At 44.0% G+C, this 15,873-nt stretch overlaps 1 protein-coding gene and 1 long non-coding RNA gene across 2 annotated transcripts; both read left to right on the forward strand.

Annotated features, from left to right (window-relative positions):
- Positions 1-900: 900 nt before the first annotated feature.
- Positions 901-13,897, forward strand: LOC110450783 (mucin-22-like). Its single transcript, XM_021498489.1, has 4 exons — positions 901-1,018; positions 10,067-10,441; positions 10,957-11,331; positions 11,568-13,897. The coding sequence occupies exons 1-4, from the start codon at positions 958-960 to the stop codon at positions 13,895-13,897; spliced, it is 3,141 nt and encodes a 1,046-aa protein (XP_021354164.1). The 5' UTR covers positions 901-957.
- A 373-nt stretch (positions 13,898-14,270) lies between these two features.
- Positions 14,271-15,837, forward strand: LOC110450871. Its single transcript, XR_002463012.1, has 3 exons — positions 14,271-14,527; positions 15,165-15,256; positions 15,700-15,837. It is a non-coding gene; the product is annotated as an uncharacterized LOC110450871 (long non-coding RNA).
- The last annotated feature ends 36 nt before the right edge of the window (positions 15,838-15,873 follow it).

A 15,873-nucleotide genomic window follows, 5' to 3' on the forward strand; every position in this document is an offset into this window, starting at 1 on the left:
CACGACGAGTCCTCCTCCGAGGCAAAAGTTGCATCACAACCACATGTAAAACCCCACAACCGTGCAAAAGCCACTCGGCTATTGATAACATATTTACCGCCAAACGGCGAGATTCTGCTGTTGGATTATCGGCATCATTCCCACCTATCTGTAACACCACGACATGAGGATTATGTTGGTCTATAAAATGTTGAAACTCGCCCTTGAACAAATCGGCGACAAGACCGCCACCTTTCCCCAAGAACGACACACATATGTCCGAGTCGACAAGCCTCAAATTCCGCCATTGTACGATTGACAAATTCACACAAACGCCGGACAAAACTATGCCCCAGTACGGCGACTTTCACAGTATGTGTATCCATGAACCGGATGTAAATACCACAGTATTAGAGTGTTACATTGTACATGAACCGTAACCAGACTGAACTATGCAAATAAAAATGGCTTTTTACCTTTAGCCTTTGCTCTTTCTTCTCAGTCTTTGTGTTGGAGTCACGTGACCTATATGCAGAAACTTCCGCCAGGCGTCATCATGTTGTCACGTGACTAATTTGCATATCCAAGCGTGTGTAGCCAAGCCACACGCTTGAAATAAAGCACATGTAAATAACACTTCATTAAATTAAAATTAAAACCACAAGCACACATCATAAATGCAATTAAATGCAAATATTTAATTGTTTATTTTAGCTACCCGATTTATTCAAATAATCCAAATACGTGCATTATTACACACAAATTTGTTTAAACATGTTTAATCAGTCCCGCTTATTTGCGTCCAATCAGGTATTTATGAATCAATGCCAAAACAAGGTCATATACGTTATAAAGATTATTCAAATGTCAATTTATAACAATGACATCACTGAATGATATATAAATATATCCATGCAATATTACATCAGAACGTCTTGGCCGTGGTCGAGAACGAACACTGAGCAAACACTAAAAGTAATGCTGGCAATGGATAGGACGGGTGTTTACATAGTGTTAGTGTTAGTGGCCAGCATCAGTGGTGAGTATATCTTATTAAAACTTTACTGGGACTGGGAGTCACGGTCACTTTCGCTAACAAGGGCGCGTTTCTTGGGAAGGGGTCATTGTTGAATGTGAACCTCGATACTTCCGCCTGTCGCTGAACCGAAAATGTAATGTGGAATCCGCTATGAACATGGAACACTAAAGAAGCTGACCGGTTACACGTGGTCGCCATTGATTGTGTGTGTGTCAGATAAGTTGAAATGGAATTTGAGCATGCGGCTGTTGAACTTGTGACAAGTATCGGGGAGATCTGCTTGTGTTGATGTGAGAATAGTTGTGTATATATGAAATGTGTTATACATATATGTTTATATATGCATCTGCCATCAATGCAAACAGTATATCTGGTGCTTATTGTACGTGCGCTATATCGTTTTTACTGAACGGCAATATTGCACGGGAATATCATGTATTATATAATAAAGTAAACATAATGTCCGAACACATATCATTTATCATGTGTCAGAACTTGATCACGTCATAACCCGTAGTTGAAGCCTCGACAATTTCTGTGGGGTGCTAAGCAGAAACTGGAAGTAAAATATTATACGGCCGAAATGGATTTTTGCTTCAGTTGTATTGTTTGCCGCATTGGAATTTATATTTATGTTCAACCATAACAAAATAGTCTGACAACAAACGATCTGGTAGAGTCGTATATAAACAAAAGCAAGGTCCTATCATAAAATTGGTACGTACAGACGGTATATTCATATAGGGATCAATTAAATCTCCTAACACAACCCAATACATGAATGGCGAATTCGATACGAATTGTATTAATATACAGTCAGATCAACTGTTTGCTATAAATAACTTGTTTAAACGCTTTAGACATTACACGATCAATGTTATATGTTCTATGTAATCACTGTCGTCATCGGGAATAAATAGGTAGAAACGCAAAACATTCCAAAACAATATAAACTGACAGCTAGCTAGGCCTTTCTGCCTAATTTGGCAGTGAAGACCAACTGTGCGTAATGTTTTTTAAATGGAGTCCGCCATAATCGTGCAACAAACATATCCATTTAATTAGATTAAGACGAAGAATAATGTATCGTATAAACAACGTTAAGCTTAACAGAGTTTAAATTGTGGTAAGCATATTGTAATAAAGTAGGCAGACAAAGGCGGTGTGGTTGGTGTAATGGGTGCTTAGTTTTATTTTTTATCTTCATATCAATATTCTAATTCTAACATTTTGGAATCGAGGCGATTAGCTATTTGTAAATTTATGTCATAAAATATTGACTCCAGAGATGATAAACAGTTTATCGGTAAAGCATTAAAACAACAAGTTTTATTAAAATGGTTATAACAAACAATATATACGTACAAAAGCTACCTACGTGACACTTGTTCTGGGGTATTTAAAAGATAAACTTTCAAAAATGTACACACACCAAAAAAAATATAGTCTTGTAAAATACTCTCTGAGTGATTGCTATATGGATGCTTCTGGATGAGAATCTCTCTGAATATTTAAATATGCCAGATGCCTTGCATCCCGATTTGAACTATGAAATTGAGTATGATGAAAACAAAATACTTTTTTGTATTTTGTTTTCTGGAAATTAAAGAACATAACATTGTTACTGATTTATATTGTAATTTCATTTCAGTAATAATTACCATAACTTTAGTATGCATATACAATACCTACACCCATCTTTTTAGCCCCAAAACAAAAGATTCAAACATCCCTACCTCCCTACCGTGACGTAACCTATATCTCGATGACAGAGCCACGGAGTGATCTCCCTTCCTCTTCCTTTTATGGCGCCTGCTGCCTGCTGACGCCCGGAGCTTGCTCCATTTCAAAACTTTGTTTTGTCGGTTTGGTTTGAGTGTCAACTCATATTTTTGCGCAGTTTGTGTGCCTTTTACCCATCTGCCCTTGTTGATATAGCTAATTGTTGTTGAAAATTATTTTTGTGCCTTTTACGGCCGGTTATTTTACCCCACGTGTGCCGGTGGTGTGCCATGGTCCGCCATTATCGTGGGTTGTTTCGGCAAACGTTATTTATTTTTACCGTTTTCTGATTTATATTACGGATGAAATTCTTTCTACGTTGCGTACTTTGTACTATCGTATTTTATCATTTTTTCCCGTGTTATCTGCTTGTAAATTTTTGTTTACGTTCGCTTTGGAGGATATGTCTCGGTCGGGACAGCGACGAGGTAGAGCTCATGGGTGTTCCCATTTCTTTGTGGAACGGGACCCTCATGATGCTTGTCCCAGGTGTCGTCCTTGCAGTGAGGTTTCGCCTTGTGAACTTTGTTCACAGACTAAATCTCAGGACAAGGACTTCATTGTACCAAAGCTACCCTCAACTGACCGTAAGACAGATTCGTCTGTTTCTTCCGGTAAGCGAGGGAAGCAGAGAGGTAGGGGTCGTGCCACCAGCTCTCTGGGGTCTGGTGGTACTGTCTNGGTCCTAAGAAGGTGTGTCGGACCTTTAGGACTTCTGCCTCTCGGGCAGGCTCGTTGGTCTCTGGGTCCAAGGGTAGGGTTTTGGCTACTAAGCCTAAACCTACAGCCACGGCCGTTAGGCGCACTGCACCTAAACGCCGGTACGGGGAGCCTTCTCTCGGGTTGGCCCCTCTGGCTGGCCCATTTCCTCCGCCCCAGGCTTCTGGTCTGGATGGTGTGGAGGCTATGGACGTTGAGGGCGCGGGTATGGCAGAGGACAATGATGTTGTTCATCTTTCACCTGGTTGTTCGGATATAGACGCTGGTCTTTCCGAGTCGTCTGACGACAGTCCTCAGGAGGGCTTGCCCTCAGAGGAGGACTTCCAGGATGAGGGAGACCCTGAGGCTGCTGAGGTTGAGGCCCAGCATGTGTTATCCGGTATGCGGGGCCTTAGGGCTGACGTTTCCCGGATTCTTGGGGAGGAGGTTTGCCCACCACCTTCGGCATCATCTGTCCCCGAGTCCACCACCCTTTTGGGTTCTTTGGTGGCTCCTCGGGTGTCCGCTCGGTCGGACCGCTCTCTGCCAGAAGGCACCATTGTGTCTTCAGCTCTGGCCACCGCCCAGTCTCGGGTTTTAGAGAAGAATTCTTCTTCAACCCGTAGTCCTGGGTATGCTGGGTTGCAGCTCAGTGTTGGCGATTTGTCAGAAGTGCACGCCACTGACTATGCCACACATGATGGCCTGCTTGCCCCTCAACCAGCTAAGCTGGAATCGAGGGAACTTGCAGCCTGGCCCGGTAAATCGGTGGACCAGGTGGTGTTCGGTCCCAAAAACACCACAAGACGGAGAGACTGCTGCGTCTCTCCATCCAGATTCTGTCTTATATAGACTACCTGACGGTTTATCTATATAGGGTATCCGACTTGCCTGAGGGTCGGATTACCGAGACAGAGCAGGCCGACATCCAGGACAGAGTGACCCAGTTTTGAAAAACCGCCCGGTCGATGAGCCTTACCGCTCCAGTTTGTTGACTGCCCCCTTCTCAGGGTCCACTCTTTATGGAGGGGCCCTTCCTTCTGGTCAGAATGATTTGAAGGAGGACTCGGTCGCCTCTGACTTCTGGTGAAGAGGAGTCAGGCTGAGAAGGCCAGTACCTCGCAGGAGTCAGCGCCTCCTAAGAAGAAGGCTAAACCTTCCGCTTCGCAGTCCTCTGCGCAGCCCAAGTATAAGCCTCCCTTCAAGGGCAACAAATGGAAGGGTAAGAAGGGTAAGAACCCTCCTGGGGGTAAGAAGAAGGGTTCCTGACTCTCTTCTTCCCCCCTTGGTCGTGTCAGACGACGAGTTTGGCCGGGAGGACTGCAGTCCTCTCGGCTCAAGCTTAGGTCCTTCTCCCGCAGGATTAGGCTTCGGGTCAGCAGACGGTTCTCTTGCCTGGCAAGGTCTCGATCTGCCTCGACCAGATCTTCCTGTGGGGGTCGTCTTTCTGCTTTCCTTCCAGAGTGGAAGGAAATTACGGAAGACGCAGGGGCCTTGTCTGTGATAAAGGAGGGGTAAGGTATTCCGCTAGTGCGGGATTCGCCCTTAGTGTCGGAGCCAATCTTTTTTCCTCCACCGGGGGATCCGGAAAAGGCTCTGGCGCTCCAGGGGGAAGTAAGGACCATGCTTACCAAGGGCGCGGTCGAGGAGGTTCCTATGTCGGGATGCGCTCCCGGGTTCTACTCCAGAATGTTTCTGGTTCGGAAGAAGTCCGGGGCGTGGCGTCCCATCATAGATCTAAGTGCCTTCAACAAGCACGTAGATTCTCCTCACTTCAAGATGGAGACTCCTCGGGGTATTATCGCCTCCGTGAGAGAGGGAATGTGGGCGACTTCAGTAGATCTAAAGGACGCCTACTTCCACATCCCCATCAAGAAGTCGGCACGGAAGTACCTCCGTTTTACTTGCAACGGAAAGGTCTTCCAGTTCCGGGCCATGCCGTTCGGGCTCACGACTGCACCTTTGGTTTTCACCAAGCTGCTGCAGGTGGTCGTGGGATTCCTGCACTCTCGAGGAATAGATGTTCACATCTATTTCGACGACTCCCTCATGCTCCACCTAGTGAGAGAGTCTCTGGTACAGGTCACCCGGTTGGTTCTGAAACTCTTACTCAAGGTCGGCTTCATTCCTTCCAGAGAAAAGTCGGAGGTTTCCCCATCTCAGGATTTTGTTTTTCTGGGGAACCGTTTCAATACGGTTCAGGGCATCGCCCTTCCACCGATGGAGAAGTTCGAGAAGGCCAGGGCTTTTGCTCTGACCTTTATCGGCCGGTCTCAAGTCCAGGTACGTTGGTTTCTCAGTTTTCTGGGATATCTCAACGCCCTGGCCGATGTGGTCCCCTTAGGGAGACTTCACATCAGGCCTCTCCAGATGTTTCTCCTTGCCAACTGGGTCCCTTCTTCAAGGGATTGGGAAGCCTTGCTTCCTCTGAACCAGTCGGTCAAGGAGTACGCACGCTGGTGGACTCATCAGGACAATGTTCTCCGAGGGGTTCCTTTGTCCAAGCCAGTTCCCACTATGACCCTGTACACGGATGCATCCATGACAGGGTGGGGAGCTTATCTCGACGGGCGTTGCCAGTCGGGGGAGTGGTCTGGGGAACAGCTCTCGGAGCACAGCAATGTGCTCGAGATGAGGGCTGTTCTGTTGGCTCTGCAGTCTTTTCGGGAGATCCTGCATTCCAAGGTGGTTTGTGTGGCTACGGACAACACTACGGTTGTCGCGTATCTGGAGAGACAGGGGGGAACCAGGTCTCACACCCTGTGTGCCCTCGCTATCCGCATTCTGCTTCTATGTCAGGAAATGCAGTTGACAATTTGTGTCAAGCATCTACCAGGCAGGTTGAATGTTCTGGCGGATACTCTTTCCAGGCGCCGCCAGCCGGTTTTGACAGAGTGGCAACTGAATCCCTCGATTTTCGTGGGAATTTGTCAGGTGTGGGACAGGCCTCACATAGACCTGTTCGCCACTTCACTGAACAATCAGTTGCCAACGTTTGTCTCTCCGGTACCAGATCCAAGGGCTTGGGCCGTGGACGCTCTGTCTCTGGATTGGGAGGGAATGCATGCATATGCATTCCCACCCTTCAACATGGTGGGCAGGGTGCTGCAGAAGTTTCGGGAGCATCAGTGTTCCCTCCTCCTGATAGCGCCCCTGTGGCCGAGGCAGCCTTGGTTTCCGGAGCTTTTGTCGCTTCTGGTGGAAGAGCCCCTGGCTCTTCCTCTCAGAGCGAACCTCCTTCGCCAGCCTCGTTCCAGGACGATGCACTCTCGTCCGGAGATCCTCCACCTTCACGCGTGGAAGCTATCTCAGGAGGCCTCGCTCAGGCGGGCTTTTCTAGGGACGTGTCAGATCGCATCGCTCGATCAATTAGGGCTTCCTCATCTGCCGTCTACCAGTCACGATGGAAGATTTACTGTGATTGGTGTGTCGGCAGGAAGGTTGATCCGATCAAGGCTACTGTCCAGGTGATTGCGGACTTCCTTCTTTGGCTGTTTAGGGACCGCAATCTTGCCCCTGGCACTATCGCTGGTTATCGCACGGCCATTGCTAGTGTTCTCTCTGTTCATGGTAGGTCGGAGGTAGGCTCGTCCTCCTCTCTTTCTGCCTTGATTAGGGGGTTTGGGTTGGACAGGCCTAGGGTCCGGCAGTTGGCTCCGCAGTGGAATTTGCCACTGGTGCTCGAATCGCTGATGCGGGCACCTTATGAGCCTTTAGCGTCTGCCTCCTTGAAGTTTGTTACTTACAAGGTGGTATTCCTTGTTGCCCTGGCCTCAGGTCGAAGGAGGAGTGAGATTCATGCCTTGTCTTCTCACCCCTCTTGCCTCCGATGGTCCAGGAATTACTCTGCCGTTACCCTTCTCACTGATCCTGCCTTTATGGCTAAGAATCAGGTTCCTGGCTTCTCGCCCGATCCGATTAAGATTCCGTCTTTGACTGCCTTCGTTGGAGCTGAGGAACGGGATAGGTTGCTCTGTCCCTGTCGGGCGCTTAGGTTTTACCTCGATAAAACCAGGGGGGGGCGAGGTCCTCGATCTCGTCTGTTTTTGCCCATTAAGCAGGGTCAACAGGATATCTCTTCTCAGTCAGTGTCTAGATGGATCTGTCAGGTCATCAAGTACGGTTACGACCACTCGGATGATCAGGTTCGGGCGTTGTATAAGGTGAGGGCGCATGAGATCAGGGCCCTTGCTGCGTCATGGGCCCTCCTCAATGGGTCCCCCTTTCAGGAGGTCATGTCCGCAGCTTTCTGGCGCGGACAGACTACCTTCACGGATTTTTATCTCCGGTCCTTGGCCTCTCATTCTGATGGATTGTATTCCCTTGGACCGGTGGTGGTTGCACAGTCTGTGGCTGTTCCTCCACAGTAATTCAGTGATTTTAAATAGTATGCTATCAGGCACCACGGTGGTACACCTGCTCGTTTCACGGGGAGGTTTTCCATTTTTTAATTACTTTCGGGGCTTTATTAGGGGGGTTCCATGAACCTTTTCCCTACCTTGAGCATGTCTCGAGTTTGTTCCGTCAGCCTGGTCTGCCTGGATTCGAAGCCTCCACTACGGTAAGACGAATTCGCATACTAAAGTTATGGTAATTATTACTGAAATGAAATTGAGGTTTTTGAAGTAAAACCAATTTTCATGATGTAATACTTACCATAACTTTATGGAGTCCCACCCTGTATTCCTCCCCTTGCCTCCTCATCCTGGCTGCCTTTAGGCTCCATAAAAGGGGGTTTGAGGAAGGGAGATCACTCCGTGGCTCTGTCATCGAGATAGAGGTTACGTCACGGTAGGGAGGTAGGGATATTTGAATCTTTTGTTTTTGGGCTACAAAGATGGGTGTAGGTATTGTATATGCATACTAAAGTTATGGTAAGTATTACATCATGAAAATTGGTTTTACTTCAAAAACCTCAAGTTTATAGATTCCTAAAACTACTTTTTTTCAATAACGCTTAGTATACTAGACTTGTTGTATGGTTTAATATCTTAATATATTACAGATAACAGAGATTTTAAATTATATCATAAGAATAAACGTTATTTCGTAGAAGTGGTACAACATGTTAATCAAAGAGCTAAAGAGAAAGGACCTATCAAAATTAATTCAGAACGAGTTAACACCAAAAATGCAAATAAAGTAATTTTTTTTACGTACAATCCAAATAAATGTGACATGTTTTCTGTCGTTAAACATTAAGTTAATTACGTAAAAAAAACAACAGTGAAAACATGAAGTATATTTTGGAAAACAAAATGTAAAAGACAACCCAAAAACGTGAAGCGTCTGCTATGTATCTCAATTTGATATGAATACCCCTCATGTTGTCACTGGTGATAGAAAAAATACAAAACCAAGTTTGTTTACATCTAAGATAATCATTGAATGTAAAGCTTACTTTTTTGTAAATGGTTTTAAAAAAAACAGATCAGATATTAGCTGTAATTCAAAGAATGCCATGTACATTGATATGTAAACAGGATAATTTGGTATCGAATGTGAATTGAGACTACGTATGAATGTAAATTGACCAGAAAAGAGGCCAATGAATTAAGATCTTTAACAGTTAGGAAACCTATTCATCAATGTTAGGGGGATAATTGCTTGTATAAGCTATTTACAAGAGAACTTAAAGAACAAATGTTTATAAAACCATCAACCCCAGCTTCAATGCATTCTGGTTTTTTATAATATGTTGATTGGTTTTATCATCTTCAACATCCAGTCAGCAGATAATGCCATTTAAGGGCGTACCTTCAAGTGTTTTGTGCATGTTTATATTTATCTCTACTTGCAACTACCTTTTATTTCCTAGCGCCTTGCTTGGCAGAACCTCACTTTTGGCTTTTGGCATTCGCCCAAGTGAGGAAGGCAATGGAATCAGTCCCCAGGCATGTAAAAGTCCTTAACAATGGTAGTTGTTATTCCCTGCTTAAAACGCAGCATTAAGGGAAATGGCAGCAACTGGTTCACCCGTTGTCAGTATTATGTGACCGGGCGAAATGTTGGACATGGTGCCTTCGGAATGGTATTTCAGTGAGGTAGCGCTAAATTCGGCATCAGATCCGCGCTATCACAAGTAACAATAACACTATCATACCCTGCCTTCTGCATACACACATGCGCATTCAAAATATTGCAATGGGTGCAGCAGATCTACTTTGGTTGCTTTTGTGGACACAAAAGCAAAACCTAATTCCTAATTCTGCAGGGGATTCCAATATCAGTCGCCTCTTACGATACATGCAGTGGGCAACAGCAGGTGTATTCATTTCTCGATCCCCGACCTGCAGGGGTGACAGTGTGTTGAATGTACATCTTTTCTCTGTCCTTGTATTGCTGACGTCAAGTAACTAACGGTGTGCGTACAGTTATGACTGATAAGCTGCAAACACATATTGTGTTATATACAGAATGAATGTTTTTATGTATAGAATAAAGTAGTCTTTGCAGACTTTGGAACACCACAACAGTTATTGCATATACAAGAAGAATATAATGTTCTTGTATCTTATATTCGAATTCATCAAATTTTTCTCTTTTTGTTTTGTAATTGGTCAAAAGGTGCGTTTGGCATGACTCGTCTTACATACTCTGCCTGCTATGGGGTCACTTCAGCAAATTTCATCATGGCTTCCTGTCCCGGCGCAGACCAGATGATCGTGATAGATGCCGTGAATGTCTACACAAAACCTTTGTTATCAGGTTGTCCCGGAATCATGACAAATGCAGCGACCACCCCAAAGTCATGCTGTCAGTACGATGCTGGCGACTGTGGATTCGAATACGAGGGTGTCAACAGGAACACTTATTATGAAAATTGTCAAGGCCGAAACACTTGTTCGTGGACGCCCGTTGCGTGGACTAACCTGCGATGTAACCCATTGTTATATCCCTCGCGGTCAAGTTATATGGTGGTCAGCTATCGCTGTATTTCAGGTGAGTTTGTAGTTAATTGTGAGTATAGATGAAATTGATAATATTTAATATTCCTAACAATATTATGATCATAATTTAATCCCTTTATCGTATATGCAGACTCATTTTCACCAATCACCTATTTAGAGATCAACTCGGACCCAGTTAAACTTAACCCATGATGTACACTCAACTTAATTCTGACAAGACAGATGTTGGTTACATTGCGATCTTGGTATGGTTAATTTATTCTAAACCTAATAAAACTAGTCTTTGTCATTGTCTTTGTGAAAATCAAACGGGTATGTTTTAGGAAGATTCCATTGTGTTCTTCGGACAAATAAAGTTGCAGCGAACGTTCAGTTATTTATAATTTCACATGCATATATTTCAACTATACGTAACTTTAGGTCCAGGAATTCTTCTTTGACGCTTCAGAGGAAAATATATTTTACACATCAAACGTATTTTTGTTAAAGTGCTTTGGAAATTAAAGTCGGTAAAATTAACATGAACAATATGTATAACCTTTTCAGGAAATGAGGTAAAGGACGTAAGGGAGGACGGAAGTGTCAACACCACTACTAGCCTACTGCTGAATTCTGGGTATAAGTCTGGCAACAACACTGGTACATTGCCAGCAAACTCGTCATACAAATGTTCTGTATCAGCGTCGTGTGCCACGAGTATCAAAATGCGGATACATACTTTAAATTTCACGGAAAAGGGGGGAAAATGTGGACAATCGATAAACATAACAGCCGGGACCAACACACACGTTTTAATGTGCAATGACAACACCAACTACCTTCCCTACGACCTGAGTATCGGAAGCAATACTAATTTACTCGAAATGCAAGTAAATAACACTTTGGATATGGACTCCGGAAATTTTCTTCTCGAAATTGAAAGTACGTATGATACAACTTAGGGTGATTTCTTCTTCAGAACGTTGATATGATTCGTAACTGTAAACATTTCTTGGTAAACACGCATATAAATACTGTTTAATAAACATGATTTAATTTCTTCCACTTTTCTTACGCTTGTTTTGTAATTTCTGATAGTAGAACTTTCAGAGTAAATCATATTGATGGAAGATTTTGATTTTTACTGATTACTGATTCGGGATTTTAATGTAATGCAGGCGACAATGGCAATGCTACTGTGACTTTAGCATGTGGAATATTTGCCAGGGAAGGGAATGTAGGTGATGAGGGTATGTCTGAATGTTCTACTACAGCAACAACCACTGCCAGTACGACAACAGTATCAACTTCCAGTAATACTGATACGACAACAGTGCCCACTGACGGTAATACCGATACGACAACAGTGCCCACTGACGGTAATACCGATACGACAACAGCATCCACTGCCAGAAATACCGATACGACAACAGTGTCCACTGCCTATAATACCGATACGACACCGGTGTCCACTGACAGTAACACCGATACGACAACAGTATCTTCTGCCAGTAATACCGATACGACAACAGTGTCCACTGACAGTAAAATCGATACGACAACAGTGTCCACTGACAGTAACATCAATACGACAACAGTATCCACTGCCAGTAATACCGATACGACAACAGTGTCCACAGGTAGTAATACCGATACGACAACAGTGTCCACTGACAGTAACATCGATGCGACAACAGTATCCACAGCCAGTCACATCGATACGACAGCAGTATCCACTGCCAGTAACACCGATACGACAACAGTATCCACTGACAGTAACACCGATACGACAACAGTGTCCACAGCCAGTAACGCCGATACGACAACAGTGTCCACTGACAGTAATACCGATACGACAACAGCGTCCACAGGCAGTAACATCGATGCGACAACAGTATCCACTGACAGTAACATAGATACGACAACAGTATCCACTGCCTATAATACTGATACGACACCGGTGTCCACTGCCAGTAATACCGATACGACAACAGTATCTTCTGCCAGTAATATCCATACGACAACAGTGTCCACAGCCAGTAACACCGATACGACAACAGTGTCCACTGACAGTAACATCGATACGACAACAGTATCCACTGACAGTAACATCGATACGACAACAGTATCCACTGCCTATAATACTGATACGACACCGGTGTCCACTGCCAGTAATACCGATACGACAACAGTATCTTCTGCCAGTAATATCGATACGACAACAGTGTCCACAGCCAGTAACACCGATACGACAACAGTGTCCACTGACAGTAAAATCAAAACGACAACAGTGTCCACAGACAGTAACATCGATACGACAACAGTATCCACTGACAGTAATACCGATACGAAAACAGTGTCTACAGCCAGTAACACCGATACGACAACAGTGTCCACTGACAGTAATACCGATACGACAACAGTGTCCACAGGTAGTAACATCGATGCGACAACAGTATCCACTTACAGTAACATCGATACGACAACAGTATCCACAGCCAGTAACATCGATACGACAACAGTATCCACTGACAGTGAAACCGATACGACAACAGTGTCCACTGCCTATAATACCGATACGACACCGGTGTCCACTGCCAGTTATACCGATACGACAACAGTATCTTATGCCAGTAACACCGATACGACAACAGTGTCCACTGACAGTAATACCGATACGACAACAGTGTCCACAGGTAGTAACATCGATGCGACAACAGTATCCACTTACAGTAACATCGATACGACAACAGTATCCACAGCCAGTAACATCGATACGACAACAGTATCCACTGACAGTGAAACCGATACGACAACAGTGTCCACTGCCTATAATACCGATACGACACCGGTGTCCACTGCCAGTTATACCGATACGACAACAGTATCTTATGCCAGTAACACCGATACGACAACAGTGTCCACTGACAGTAATACCGATACGACAACAGTGTCCACAGGTAGTAACATCGATGCGACAACAGTATCCACTTACAGTAACATCGATACGACAACAGTATCCACAGCCAGTAACATCGATACGACAACAGTATCCACTGACAGTGAAACCGATACGACAACAGTGTCCACTGCCTATAATACCGATACGACACCGGTGTCCACTGCCAGTTATACCGATACGACAACAGTATCTTATGCCAGTAATACCGATACGACAACAGTGTCCACAGCCAGTAATACCGATACGACAACAGTATATTATGCCAGTAATACCGATACCACAACAGTGTCCACTGACAGTAAAATCGATACGACAACAGTGTCCACTGACAGTAACATCGATACGACAACAGTATCCACTGACAGTAATACCGATACGACAACAGTGTCCACAGCCAGTAACACCGATACGACAAAAGTGTCCACTGACAGTAATACCGATACGTCAACTGTGTCCACAGGTAGTAACATCGATACGACAACAGTATCCACTGACAGTAACATCGATACGAAATACCGATACGACAACAGTGTCCACTGCCTATAATACCGATACGACACCAGTGTCCACTGCCAGTAATACCGATACGACAACAGGGTCCACAGCCAGTAACACCGATACGACAACAGGGTCCACAGCCAGTAACACCGATACGACAACAGTATCCACAGCCAGTAACACCGATACGACAAAAGTGTCCACTGACAGTAATACAGATACGTCAACTGTGTCCACAGGTAGTAACATCGATACGACATCAGTATCCACTGACAGTAACATCGATACGAAATACCGATACGACAACAGTGTCCACTGCCTATAATACCGATACGACACCGGTGTCCACTGCCAGTTATACCGATACGACAACAGTATCTTATGCCAGTAATACCGATACGACAACAGTATATTATGCCAGTAATACCGATACCACAACAGTGTCCACAGCCAGTAACACCGATACGACAACAGTATCCACTGCCAGTAATACCGATACGACAACAGTGTCCACTGCCAGTTATACTGATACGACAACAGTGTCAACTGCCAGTAATACCGATATTACAAAAGTGTACCCTGACGGTAATACCGAATCAACAACATCATCTGACAATAAGAGGGGTGCAACGCCTCCGTTTGGACCAACACAAGTATCAGCAGGGAATGGAAGATTTCGTAAGTTCTTTTCTCACATTGTTTAAGTCATCTATTGTAATGTTGTAATGTATCTTCTAAATATCGACGACGCAAGGTTTTGTTGAATTTGGTCAGGGAAAAACTTGTCAATCACACATCAGCTTCTAAATTATGGTTGTTTCAAAAAGGAACATCTAAGTTTCCATAGGATAAAATATCTGTTTATCCCCTTAGCACATCAAAAGGGCAGAGAACCAATCTTTTTTATTGACATTTGCACAATTAGATGTAAATATATGAAACTTTTTTCCAACCCAAACACCAGATTTTGATGTTGTACAGAGGGATGTAAGGTGTCATACATCCTCCTGCAGAAGTTGGTATCAAAAGAATCCCCTGATAATGCGTTTGATTTTATGTAAAACATGATGTTATCGTTCAAATATGGCGTCACAGAGCTTTTTTTTTTATTTCATTTCACGTAAACCTATTACACAGCGTGAACCAAACAACTGCAAAACGGCCGAGTGTTAAAAAACGTAAAACGAACACTTCAAGACAAAGGGACGTTTTCAAACGATTTTTCTGTCCTCAGATATCATCATATATAACTTTGAATGAAGCCTCTTATTTTAGCGGTTAAAATTTAATATAACTGTCTTGGTTTCTTTTCAAGCTGTCTGGGCCCTTGTATTGATTGCTGTCGTGGTTGTGATATTCGCTGGGATTGCTTTTTTCTAGTGCAGGAAAAATAAATAACAGTGTGAGGTAAGTATCGAGATTTTTAAACGTTAGCAAGGAATCAGGTGTAATGGTAACTTCTGAGTCTGATAAATACCAGTAGTTTTTTTTCTTTGTGTAACAACTTTTTCCTAGGCGGTCATCACCCACTGGTATTATCAGAAAATGCCCGCATTATTATGACGTAGTTCGTTCACGATTCGATCATTCGATTCTGTTTATGTTATGCAGGCGCGATACAGATAGCCTAGCTGATGAAGACTGTTGACGATTCCACACATTGTAGTCATTTAAATGTAGGATAAACGGTATGATATCCAAATTGCCAAGTTATAACAAGGTTTAAAATTATGCAGAGTAATCATTTTTCAGTCTTCTTTATTTTCCCGTTCTGAAAAGCCAAAGACAATACTTCCTGTACGTATATGCTTTTATCTATTTGTGTATATATGAATGTGTTTTCATTCCAGTCTGGGATGAGTCCTAATACAGAAAAGAAACCCTCCTTGATTGTATGGAAATGCTCTCTTTTCCCGCATGAAAGAGACAGGTATTATCTCAAGTGGCCCCTGTGTCGATACCTATGAGCACTCTCCCATCCGTCTTAAACGAGGAGGAGGGGGGGGGGGGGGGGCAACAAAGTG

The sequence above is a fragment of the Mizuhopecten yessoensis genome, unplaced genomic scaffold, assembly GCF_002113885.1.
Source record: "Mizuhopecten yessoensis strain PY_sf001 unplaced genomic scaffold, ASM211388v2 scaffold5519, whole genome shotgun sequence".
In the NCBI taxonomy this organism is placed as follows: Eukaryota; Metazoa; Mollusca; class Bivalvia; order Pectinida; family Pectinidae; genus Mizuhopecten; species Mizuhopecten yessoensis.